Source organism: Arvicanthis niloticus, chromosome 2 (genome assembly GCF_011762505.2).
Source record: "Arvicanthis niloticus isolate mArvNil1 chromosome 2, mArvNil1.pat.X, whole genome shotgun sequence".
NCBI classification, from domain to species: Eukaryota; Metazoa; Chordata; class Mammalia; order Rodentia; family Muridae; genus Arvicanthis; species Arvicanthis niloticus.
In genome coordinates, this window is record NC_047659.1 from 8,493,288 (window position 1) to 8,505,940 (window position 12,653).

The 12,653-nt window shown below is 50.0% G+C and overlaps 1 protein-coding gene across 5 annotated transcripts in view; it reads left to right on the forward strand.

Moving 5' to 3' along the window:
- Window positions 1–696: 696 nt before the first annotated feature.
- The window catches only part of Hmcn2 (hemicentin 2), a 148,797-nt gene continuing 136,840 nt past the window's right edge, over window positions 697–12,653 (forward strand). For 3 of the 5 annotated variants that reach the window (XM_076928467.1, XM_076928469.1, XM_034495438.2), the window contains exon 1: window positions 704–1,054. In XM_076928467.1, the coding sequence (XP_076784582.1) occupies window positions 793–1,054 (262 nt within the window). In that variant the 5' untranslated portion in view covers window positions 704–792. Of the gene's footprint in view, window positions 1,055–12,653 lie in introns of all 5 variants that reach the window. The other 2 variants (XM_076928470.1, XM_076928468.1) reach the window with 2 other exon arrangements.

Genomic DNA, 12,653 nt, shown 5'->3' on the forward strand with positions numbered 1-12,653 from the left:
CTTCCGTGTGCCCTAGACCCTTCACATGGAATTAGTGAGTCCGCTTAGATAGGTGACCAGAGGAGTGTGTACCTGATCCTCCAGAGTCCCCGTATGACCTGCAACGACATCTTACAATACTCAGGGGAGATAGTAGAGCTCAAGGAATTTGGGGTCCTTCTATTTGGGGGTCTTCGGATGCTGCCTATACCACTCAGCAATGGGCTCATCTCTCGCTGAGCCTCAGATGGCCTGCATCAAGTACATTTGGTCTTACTGTCTTCCCCCTAGCATTACAGCAAGCTTCCAGAATATAACTGTGGGATGTCGTGCCCATGGTGGACGCCAGGCTTAGGCTTATTGATTTTGACAAGAATAATTACAATACCAGGGAGGCTCAGAGCCACTGGGTCCCTGGGATGGCCGGGTGGAGGTAGCAGTGAATGCCTATCTGAGGCAAGCTTAGACTGCTCGTGTGGCCTCTCCGCCCCCACAGAAGGGCTTGCAGGTGTCCGCGGATTCCCGTACCCTCATCCCTCGCCTTTGGCCGCGGCCCCACCTCCCTCCTGCCGTCCGCCCTGCGTCCTCCTCTAACCTCGGGGCTGGACCAGAGAGCCGCGGGGCTGGGAAAGTTTGAGTCACGCCGCGGGACGCGGGGGAGGGGTGCGGGAGGCGGGGTGGGCGTTAGGGACCGCCTCGGGCTCCTACTCTGGGAACCCCGCCGCACCCCTGTCCGGTGGACCCGCTAGAGCGAGACGGCACTCTCTCACTACGACCTGTGTGTCTCATTAGGGCTGCAGCCTCCGGCTCAGCATGACGCCTGGGGCGCAGCTCCTGCCGCTGCTCGTGGCAATCTCCACAATTGTGGCGGCTGTGGTCTCATCTGACGCGCCCACGAAGACGTTGTCCCCCGCCACAGGAGACGCCACCCTGGCCTTCGTCTTCGATGTCACCGGCTCCATGTGGGATGATCTGATGCAGGTGATCGACGGCGCCTCGCGCATTCTGGAGCGCAGTCTGAGCAGCCGCAGCCGGGTCATCGCTAACTATGCACTGGTGCCTTTCCACGACCCAGGTAGCGCCCCGCGTGGTCCTCGAAGTTACCTCATCCCCCACCCCCGCGTCCTCGAGGTGTCATCCTCCCGTGTCCGGTCCCCTCGCAACCCCCCATCCAGGCTGCGCGTCCTGCCTTGCCTGGCGCGAAGTGATAAGCGGAACCTTAGCAACTTCTGGCACATTCCCGTTGCCTGGCCACACACTCTCCTGCATCCCCCAGGTTGGCACTGAGGTTATGGGTAGCAGGCGACCATAAGCTTCTGAGCCCCATCCTCTCCATCTGTGAAGTGGGAAAATGTGTGGAGATGTGTTGGCAGCCGGCACCAGGAGCCTGTGCGGTTTTTGGTTCTTGATTTTATTTTGCCTGTCTATCCGCCTACCTGCCTGCCTGCCTGCCTGGCCTTCCTCCTTCCCTCCCTCTCTCCTTTCTCCTCCTCCTCCCCTTGCCCCTTTGAGGCAGGATCTCCTGTAGCCCAAGCTAGTTTCCCAATTTTCTATGTAGTGGAGAACGACTCTGAACTTCTGAGTCGTTCTAGACTCAGCTTCTAGAGTGCTGGGATCGCAGACCTGCACCAACATATCCCTTTTATCCGGTGCTGGGGATTGAACCTGTGGCTACATGCATCGTGCCAACTGTCTGTAAGATTTTAGGTTTTTCTTAGAGTCGTCTCCCAGCTTGCAGACAAGAGTCCAGGCCATGGTAATGGCCACTCTTTCAAGAGGGAGATGCAGCCCTTTGTGGAACCCATGGCTAGGAGTGACTCGGCCTGTAGCCCTTTCCCCTTTGCCTGCCTACTTCAGCAGAGCAAAATGTCCCAGCAAAGCAGGGCTCCTTGACACCTGCTGATCCTCCCTGGGTCACCCTGTTAGCTCAGGGTTGAAAATGCTCCCTGGGAAGCCTCACCATCAAAAGACTTCTGCACCCAGCGGAGAAATGTCCCCACATCCTCAACCCTAACTACTTTTCTCAACTTTTTTTTTTCAATGAAAACATTTCAGCTTTACACTGAGGTAGGAGAGAGCCGGGGATCTGAGCTCCACTGTATGCCTGCCTAAGCCTGAGAGCTAAGCCATATGCTTCCATCTGCCCTCGTGTCTATCCAGGCTAGCTTTAAAGGCTCCCACTGCAAAGGCAGATTCCACACAGCACTGACAGTGGCGTGTTTGCGGAGACACACTGAGCTGATGGCAGCCTGTCAAACCTCTCAGGGGTGTGCATATTTGTCAATCACAGAATCTTCCAGGGACTTGACTTCCCACCCTCCAGTCTTTCCACCGACCTGACCGACTGTGTTATCTGAGGCTTTGTTCCTCTTCTCTACGGGGCTCCCCAGGTCTAAGCCCAGGGACCAGGACTCTAGGAAAAGACTCCAGGGAGACCCAAAAGGATAATGAGATTGGATGTGTGAGGAGGCAGGACTCTGCTGGGATGTATGTCAGCCTTCATCTTCCCAACTTCCCCCCTCCCACACTTTTTGGTTTGGTCTTGGTCTTCCAAAGGCATTTTCACACCGTGGGAACGTAGATACGATGAGTCCACCCATTAGTTGGAGTGACTGAGACCCAGGGCACCAACAGGGTTTCCCGAGGCCACCAGATGATGCCATTACTGTTTGTCTCTAGAACACTTGGCTCCCATGGCAGGATAGGATAGCAGCCTTTAGAGACCGATCGTGTCTTGAGCCCAAAATGGGCTCACGACGGCTGTACTTGCTACCCCGTCCTGCCCACTAACTTCAGATGCTCCTCTGGACTCCCCGCGGGCGTGTGGCTCAGCCTTTCACGCCAGCCTTCAGTCCTCTCTCTCTTTCCTCTACTTTATCCCTCTTCCGTCTCTCTTTCCACCTGTTTCTCCTTGCTTCCTTTTAATCCTTTGTTTCTGATTTTTAAATATCTATTTGTGGGTGCACATACATGTCGTGGCGGGTCTGTGGGGTCCCAGGATAGCCTGCAGGAGCTGATTCTCTCCTTCCACTCCCTGGGTTCCGGAGCTGGGGCTTAGGTTAACAGGCTTGGTGGTAAGGCTCCACCCACCGAGCCATCTCACCACACGAGCCATCTCACCACACGAGCCATCTCACCATACATCTGTACTTCATTTTAAATCCATTAAAATTTAAATAATGCTCATCTCTTTAAAAAAATTGGTAGTAAGATACAAGTCTAACTTTTCATCAGAATGAAGTTTACCATAGATGTAAAGGAATTTTTCCAAGTGAAAATGGCCCTCTAACTGCCAGGAAATAAAAACTTGCAATCCAGCTGACATAAAAGAGTTGAATAGTCATCATTAAAAGCAAACATACAGACGAAGCTCCATGGCTCCTTCCCCTTGCTTCTATAGCACCAGCTTTGAAGGGACCAGGGATGCTCTGGAGAGGATCAGGGATGCTCTGGAGAGGACCAGGGATGCTCTGGAGAGGAACAGGGATTCTCTGGAGAGGACCAGGGATGCTCTGGAGAGGACTTGGTGCTCTAGAGACATACTGATGATTTTGAAAGCACACATGAACTGTTTGACTGACACATGAACATCCTAGAAGCTTTGCCATCACCACCCCATTCCTGGTGCAGAGGGAGCATCTGTAAACACCAGGTAGACAAGAGTTGAAAGGAAAGATGGGCCCTAACTCTGGGTGCACGGTCTCAATGCACTTTTCTTCATGCAACCTTGTGCCTCTCTGGAGTTCAGGTTTCTACCATGATTTATGCTGCATGGACATTTATTTTTAATAATTTTATGTTCAGTTTTCCAACATGGAAAGAATTTTGAGAAGGACTTGACCTTAGGAGGTGAAGAAGGGGGCCCCCTCTGCTTAGGTCTGGTGAGCATGTGCTCCCATCTGGGCACCCTGGTAACTACCTCACTTTTGAAATAAAAATTATATATATATATATGTTTATTTATTTACTACGTGCATGTATGTATGTGGATGTGCCACAGCAAACGTGTAGAGGTCAGAGGACAACTGGATGAGTCACATGGTCTCTTTTACCATAGGCTCAGTAGGGCTGGTGCAAGTACTGCTGAGCCACCTCACTGGACCCTGGTCCTTTTTATTTTTTTTAACAAAGCAAACAAACAAACCAGCCCTTCCCCCAGCCTGCCTAAACCATCCTCCCTAAAGCTATGCCCAGAGTCCACTCGGTGGAGAAGAACTCAAGGATATAGAAGGCCCACAGTGGGGGAGGGGCTAGGATTCATACGGAGGATCCAACAGCCTAGTGGGGACAGTTTGGGCAAGCACAACATGACACATGCACCTGCAGTCTCAGCCTCAGGTGGCTGAGGCAGGAGGATTGGAAAGCTCAAGCTCAAGATACTGTGTCAAAATGAGGGGGCAGGAGTCACTTAGGTATAGAGCCTGGCCATCACTCAATCTCAGGGAGAGGACATTGAGGGGACATTGAAAGACTGTGAGGATGCTCCTGCCAGGGACATGCTCAGAATAAAAGATTTCCTGGGGTGAGTGGCTAGGTAAGGGCTGGAAGATAGTGTGTGTGTGTGAGCGAGAGAGAGACAGAGAGAGACAGAGAGACAGAGAGAGACAGAGAACCCGGCAGCTCTCCTGTGGAAGTGGGGCACAGCAGGGCTGGATGTAGCCAATCCTGCTGCCTGCTGCCTATAGCAAGCAAGGCCAAGAACTGAGAGGCCCTGATGTCCTTGTATGGGCTTGTAGCTCTGCATTCTGAGCAGGCATCGCAGCTGGGCTCTGGCTGTGTCTGCTGAATCAGCAAATGGTATGCCCTTCAGTAGAGGATGAACTGGAGACACGGGGGTTTCTGACCCCCGCCCCCAGCTCTGTGTTCTGGGAGTGTTTTCTTAAAGGAAGCCACTGGGTGCTTGTGGGTGTGTGCAGGGTCTTGGTGGTGCTTTAGGGATGCACAGCCTTGGAAACAAAGAATGACTTTAAGCTTTAGAAATAGTTTTAGTATGTTTTTCATTGCAAAAAGCAGGGCCAGCGAGACGGCTCAGTGGGTGCTTGCTGCCAAGCTTGATGATCTAAGTTTATCCCTAGAACTCACAGGGTGGAAGGAGAACTGCCTCCTGAAAGTTATCGGTGCCTGTGCATACCCAGTAAATAGATGATTGAGGAGCTGGAGAGATGGCTCGGTGGTTCAGAGCCCTGGCTGCTCTTCCAGAGGGCCTGGGTTCTATTCTCGGGACTCACCTCAGGGATGGGGGGTGGGTGTCATGACTGGAATCTGTAACTCTAGTTCCAGAGGATCTGACACACTATTCTAGCTTCCTCCAGTGTCAGGCACACATGAGGGGGGCACAAACATACATGTAGTCAAAACACCCATACACACAGACTAAAATAACTAAAACATTCACAAAGGTAAGCAAGAAGTTTTAAGAAATCTTAACTGAGTGTGGTTTCAAGTGCCTGTAGTACCTAGGACCCAGGAGGCAGAGGCAGAGGCAGAGGCAGAGGCAGAGGCAGAGGCAGAGGCAGAGGCAGAGGCAGAGGCAGAGGCAGAGGCAGAGGCAGAGGCAGAGGCAGAGGCAGAGGCAGAGGCAGAGGCAGAGGCAGAGGCAGAGGCAGAGGCAGAGGCAGAGGCAGAGGCAGAGGCAGAGGCAGAGGCAGAGGCAGAGGCAGAGGCAGAGGCAGAGGCAGAGGCAGAGGCAGAGGCAGAGGCAGAGGAGGCAGAGGCAGAGGCAGAGGCAGAGGCAGAGGCAGGAGGATTGCATTAGAGAGTAGCCAAGCTACATAGTGATGAGCCAGACTGAACAACTTCCAGAGAAGAACAGTGACAGATTTTCTGTCCCTTTGGACTGGAAGTGTAGATAACTTTGTAGATAGCTTCGAGCCAGTAATCCAGTAACAGCTACAAAAGCCCCCATTCCCAGGTGGTGGTGGTGGAATGTTCTAGGCATCTGAGGGGCCACAGCACAGCTGCCCCAACCCTGGGAGTCAGGGGAGAGGCCAATTCCTGGTCTGAGTAGCTTGTGAGGCTCAGTATAGTTTGAAGGGTTCGTTAGAGTATCTTCCTCCCTTCTTCCCTCCCTCTCTCCCTCCCTCTCCCGTGATTTTCTCCTAGGCATTATCAGTTTTACTGTTGGGTTTTGGGGGTGGGTGTGGCAATGATTTTCCTCCTAATTCACTTGATAATTCACATTATGTTGGTGGTACCCACTGTTTACCATTGTTTAGTGCCCACTCCCTGTGGGGGGGATGGGTGGGACCCATGCCAGGCAAGTGCCGGGCCACTGATGTGTGTCCCCTGCCCAGTGGTTAGTATTTTCCTGGTCATTACCTTTCCATATTGTTCATGGCTCCTGGGGTCTGGAGATCTTCAATATTCATACAGAGAAGTCTACTGACTTTTGTCTGTTTTTGCATTTCTTCCCAGTGCATACTTAGAATGGTGTGTTTTGTTTTATCATCATAAAATTATTCATATGTAAATGTATTTGCTTTGTTTTTATTTTTTGGCATTAAATCCTTTTACCTACAATTAAAAATAAATTGGCCTACAGAGTGAAAAAAAATCTAATATATAGCCAGGGGGGTTGTTATTGGTGGTGGTGGCACACACCTTTAATCCCAGCACTCAGGAGGCTGAGGCAGGTGGATCTCTGTGCATTCAAGGCTAGTTTGGTGTATAGAGTAAGTTCATGGACAGCCAAGGCCACACAGAAAAACCCTGTCTTGAAAAAAAAGGGAAAACTAATATAATTTTATATTATAATTAAATATAATTATTAATAATTAATTATTTAGGTTCATCTTATAAAATTATCCTTGCTCTTTTCATATGTGTGTATAAGCATATGTGTGTGCATGTGTGCTTGTGTGTATGTGTGCTTGTGTATGTGTCTTATACATGTACATTTTCTCATGTGTACATGTTCATGTATGCATGTGCATGTGCATACATAAGAGGGAAGAGGTCAATGTCACCTTTTTTTGAGACAGGATCTCTCACTGATCCTAGAGAACATCAAATCTGCCTGCCTGCCTGCCTGCCTGCCTGCCTGCCTGCCTGCCTGCTGCCTGCTGCCTGCTGCCTGCTGCCTGCTGCCTGCTGCCTGCTGCCTGCTGCCTGCCTGCCTGCTGCCTGCCTGCCTGTCTGCTGCCTGCCTGCCTGCTGCCTGCTGCCTGCCTGCTGCCTGCCTGCTGCTTGCCTGCCTGCCTGCCTGTCTGCTGCCTGCCTGCCTGCCTGCCTGCCTGCTGCCTGCCTGCCTGTCTGCTGCCTGCCTGCCGCCTGCCTGCTGCCTGCCTGCTGTTTGCCTGCCTGCCTGTCTGCTGCCTGTCTGCTGCCTGCCTGCCTGCCTGCCTGCCTGCCTGCCTGCCTGCTGCCTGCCTCCCTGCCTGCCTGTCTGCTGCCTGCCTGTCTGCCTGCCTGTCTGCTGCCTGCCTGCTGCTTACCTGCCTGCCTGTCTGCTGCCTGCCTGCCTGTCTGCTGCCTGCCTGCCTGCCTGCCTGTCTCGCAGCAAGCTCCCAGGATCTGCCTGTCTCTGTGTCCCCCAGTGCTGGGCTTATAGTTGTTTACCACTGCACCCAGATTTTACATGGGGCTGGAGGGGCTGCATGCAGGCCTTAAGCTTGGGAGGCAGGAGCTTTATTGACTGAGCTGTCTCCCCCAAATCCCTCCCCATTCTTCATCACTTGGCTCTTGCTCTGATCCCAAATTACCAAACAGAGTGGACTATATCTGGGTGTTCCATTCTTTCTGCTGCATGATGATGCTTGGGCCAGGAACACACATTTTAAATTATCAGTCTTAGTAACAAACTTTAAGAGAAAGACTCCTGTTTTCTGTTATTATTATGATTAATTTATTCATTTGTTTGTTTTCTGAGACAGGTTAACTATGTAGTCATGGCTAGCCCTGAAACTCATAGAGACTGACTGGCCTCTGCCACTAGAGCACTGGGATTAAAGGCCTGTGCCATTATGCCTAGCTTGTTTTTTGTTTGGTTGTTTAGTTTTGGATTTTTGAGATTGGTTTTATGTAGCCTAGGCTGGCCTAGAACTTGGCCTTTAACTGCTGCCTGCCCTGTCTCACCTCCCAAGTGCCAAGGCTATACATTTGCCACTGTGCCCAGCCATGTTTTCCTGGTTTTGTTTTTAGAAATAGCTTTGCTGATGCAGCCCAGGCTGACCTTGAACTCACAGTCCTTCTGCTTCAACTTCCCAACTGCTGGGACCACAGGAATGTGCTCTCAAATCTGCTCTTAAGTTTTCTTATATAATTTTTAGTCAAGTTTTTATGTCATATGGTTTTAGATTTGGAAATTAATGTGAGGATAGAGCAGAAGTGCCCTGTATGTATTATATGCGCATGTGTGTGCTCACATGTGGTAAGCATGCCCGTACATGTATGATGTACATGTGTTGTACAAGCATGTGCACCTATGGTACACACACATTATTACATGTATATAATATGTGCTGTACATGCATGTGCATGTATGGTATACATGTGTGGTATTTGTGCATGTGTATATGTGATATAACATTGTGGTATATATGCATGTTAGTATGGTGTACATGTGTGGTATGCACGCATGTTCAGTGTGGTGTACATGTGTGGTATGCACGCATGTTCAGTGTGGTGTACATTCCAGGGCTCAAGGTTGACCCAGGAGCTCTTCCGTTGCCCCTTAAATCTTACCTTTTGAATAAGAAGTTCTTTTCCCTGACTATGGAGCTCACTGTTTTAGCCAGACTGGCTGGCCAGTGAGACCCCAGCTCCACCTGGCTCCATCTTTGCCCCAGGACTCCTGTAACAGGTGCACACTGCCATGCCTGGTTTTTACGTGGGTACCAGAGATACGAACTCACGTCCTCACACCATGCATCAGCCGCTTCACCCACTGAGCCACCTCTCCAGCCTTAGGATGCTTTTATCACCACACTTTGCTAGTTAGGTAGTTTGGGGTGGAGAAGGACAAAGAGATCCAATGCCAGAGCGACTGTGTCTAGGAAGGATGGGCACTTCCAACAGGATGGCCTGCATGCGCTGTCGGTGCCTGGTCACGTGCTGGCCAGGGCCCTCAAGTGTGAAGAAGGGGGTTCTTGCTCTCTTTTCCTGCTGTTTCTTCAGAAGGTGCAGCCCTCCAAATGCAAATGGAGATGTTCCACTGCCTTCCCTGGAACAGTGTCAGAAGTGACAGAATTTTCCTGAGTAGGGGAGTGGCCTGGTCTTTCTCATTTGTTTACTTATTTATCATGTATCTAGTTTGGCATCTACTTTCTTTTTCTTGGTTCTAATCCAAGACTACTTTGTTTATTTCCTGGCTCAGACTCTTCAGGCTTTGGTCCTTGGAAACTAATTTGCTTGGCTTCTGTTTTTCTATGCAAATTCCCAGTGCAGCAAAGAGAAGGTATTTTGAAAACACTGCTTTTCTTTACTGATACATTTATAACTTCTATACAAAGTTACATGTAGTCCAGGCTGGCCTTGAACTTGTTATGTAGATGAGAGTGACTTTGAACATCTGATCCTCCTTCCTTCCTCTCTGATTGCTGGGATCACAGATATGCACCACATCCCCTTATGCCACTCTAGGATGGAACCCTGGGGCCTAGTGCATGCTGGGAACACAGCTGCAGCCCCCCCCCCCCAAGCTCTACACCATTAAGCCCCATGCATGCCGCGGCACTGAGAGATGCTGCAGCCACACATTGAATAGAACTAGCTGTTTCCCTGGGGAGTTCTGGTTGTTTTTTGGGGGTAATGGTGTCAGCAGCCAGGCTCTGGTGCTGAACGAGCTTCTGGTTGCTTAGGGGCCTCTGCTGACCCCTTTCACGACAGAGCAGGGAGACCTGAGTATAAACAACACTTGTGTGTGCTCCTATCAGTATCTTTGGTTTAAAAAAACATTATTACATTAAAAAATTATTGGGGAGAGGATGTGAGCAGACATGTGTCATGTCATACACAAGAAGGTCAGAGGACAACTTTTAGAAGTCAGTTCTCTCCTACCATGTGGGTCCTATCCATCCAACTTATATTCTCAGGCTTGGCAGCAAGCACCTCTACCCGATGAGCCGTCCTGCTGGCTGCAGTGTTTCTGGGTAGAACCACCTTATAGTAGCTAATTTAAACTGTCAGCTTGACTGGATGAAGGAACGCTTCAGGCGTTAATGAGGCACACTCTTGGTTATGCTTGTGAGGCAGTTTCTAGAGAGGATAGACTGAGGCGGGAAGACCCACCCCGAATGCAGGCAGTAGACCCTTTCAGCTGAGGGAGGAGTAGGAAGCCAGTGGAAGCTGGTGGAACACAGGTAGCCACCTACTCCATCCTGACCTATAGACACTTGAGCTGTCCTAGTACATGGCCTCCTCACCACGGTCACTTTACTGTTCCTTCCTGATGTGGTAGACTATAGTCTACACTCTCCTCCCTCTTTTGAAACAGGGTTTCTCTGTGTAACCCTGGCTATCCTGGAGCTCAGAGCAGGCTGGGGTCAAACTCAGAGATCCACCTGCCTCTGTCTCCCCAGTGCTGGCATTAAAGGTGTGCGCCACCACCACCCAGTGGACTATAACCTTTTACCCCTGGGTCCAAACACATTCTTTCCCCACTCCCCAACTTTGATTCTGCTGTATTTCTTATCAAAGCAGCAGGAAGGATGCCTAACACACAGCCGTGTCCCTCCAAGGAGAACATGCCTTCGTACTGATGTCTCCAGCACCAAATCACTACCACATGCACTGTCCTAACCTCTTTCCACGTAGAGCCAGGCCGAACACATGTGGCTTATCTTCAGCCTCCCATTCCAACACTGACAAACCTGGCTTCCCGTGTCTGTCCGCCAACCATTTATTTCATTGTTCCATTCCAGCATGAACAGGCAAGGGTTCAGAATCATTAACTCCTAACCTCGTGGGAAACGGCCTTGTTAGCTCAGGTCCAGCTTCTCCTTTGTCCTCTAGAACCCGTTTCTCCGGCCACTTACATCAGTTTCTTCTTCTATTTATAAACCTCATTTCATCTCTGTGTTTTCATGCTGCTAGAGACGGAAGCCAGAACCCGGTTCATGCTTCTTACTGTTTTGAGACGGTGTCATGTAGCCTGGCTCCCTGTGTAGCAAGGATGCGCTTGAACTCCTGACTCCCTGCCTCTACCTTCCAAGCGCTTTCTAAGCACAAACTCTGCTGCTTAGCAACATCCCCATCCCTGCGTATTCTTCATTTTAAAACTATTCTGAAGTATTTATTCTTTCAGATGAAATATTAGGTAACAGAAAACCACTGTTAACTTCTCTTAAAAAAAATCAGCTGTGGCTGGAGGGATGTCTCAGCAGCTAAGCACTCTGGCTGTTCTTACAGAGAACCCAAGTTTGGTTTCCAGCATCTACTATGGGTAGCAGGCAATTGCCTGTAAATCCAGCTCTAGAGGACCTGACTCCCTTTCCTGGACCCTGGGACACCTACACTCACATGCACACAGCATACATGTGTGGCATACAGAGATCTACTTGCCTCCAGATCCTAAGTGCTAGTGTGAATCACCTGACTTTTATTTTTATTTTGATCAGGATGTTTTTATTATCCATCACATTTCATTTTGAAAATCTGTATTTCTGGAATGTTGGGGAACAACTTGTTTTCATACATATATTACCTTCCAGACGTTTTTACTGAAGGTGTGTGTGTGTGTGTGTGTGTAGGCCAGATGTTGATGTTGGACATCTTCCTTGGTCTCTATCCATCTTGTTTTTGGGGACAAAATCTCTCCTTGAACCTGGAGCTCCTGATTGGGCTAGACTGGCTGGCCAGAGAGTCCCAGCAATCCCCCCCCCTCCTGTCTCTACCTGTCCCGTGCTGGGGTTCTGGGCACACACCACCATAGCTAGTGCTTACACGTGTACTGGGCATCTGGACTCAGATCCTCTCTGTGCAGTCAGCACTTTACTACTGAGCCTGTTCCCTAGGCCCTCGAGTTTTTTCTTCAAACTCAGCTTTGGTGGTAACATCCAGTGTGCACAGGCTCTGGCCCTGCTCTCACCCCAGCTCACTCCTCAGCCGGGTGTGCAGAATAACATAAAGAAAGGTGGTGGCCTCAGGCATCATGTCTTGTTTCTTGTTTTATGTCGTTTACAGGTTGATTCTTTTTGGTGGCTACTGGTTGTCTCTTGGTCAATTGTTTTTCAATTGTCATTTGATCCTGAGAATCAAACCCAGGGCTGTGTGTGTGATAAGCACACACTCAGACACAGAGCTTCAGCCCGAGCCCTAGGACCCTGGCCCTCCACTTGAAGTGTGTTTGGGTTTCTTTTGTTTTGGTTTGAAATCTGTATGCAAAGGATGACAGTTTTTATTTTTAACACCTCAAACCAAAACGCACAACAAACTGAACCAGAAGAAAAACCCAAATGAGAAGCAAAACCAAACAGAAAAAAAATCCCACGATAAGGTCGAGGGTGTTGCCCAGCAGCTGGAGCCCTAGTCTAACCTGCACAGAGGGCGCTCTGTCCTTAGAACCTTGTAAAACTGGGAGTGGTGACCAGACTCTGTAATCCAACTTGGGAGCTGGAGGAGGCTCCACTATAGAGGGAGTTTGAGGCTAGCCTGAGCTACATGAGACCCTGTCTTAAAACAAAATAAAACACACACACACACACGCACACACACACACACACACACACACACACACA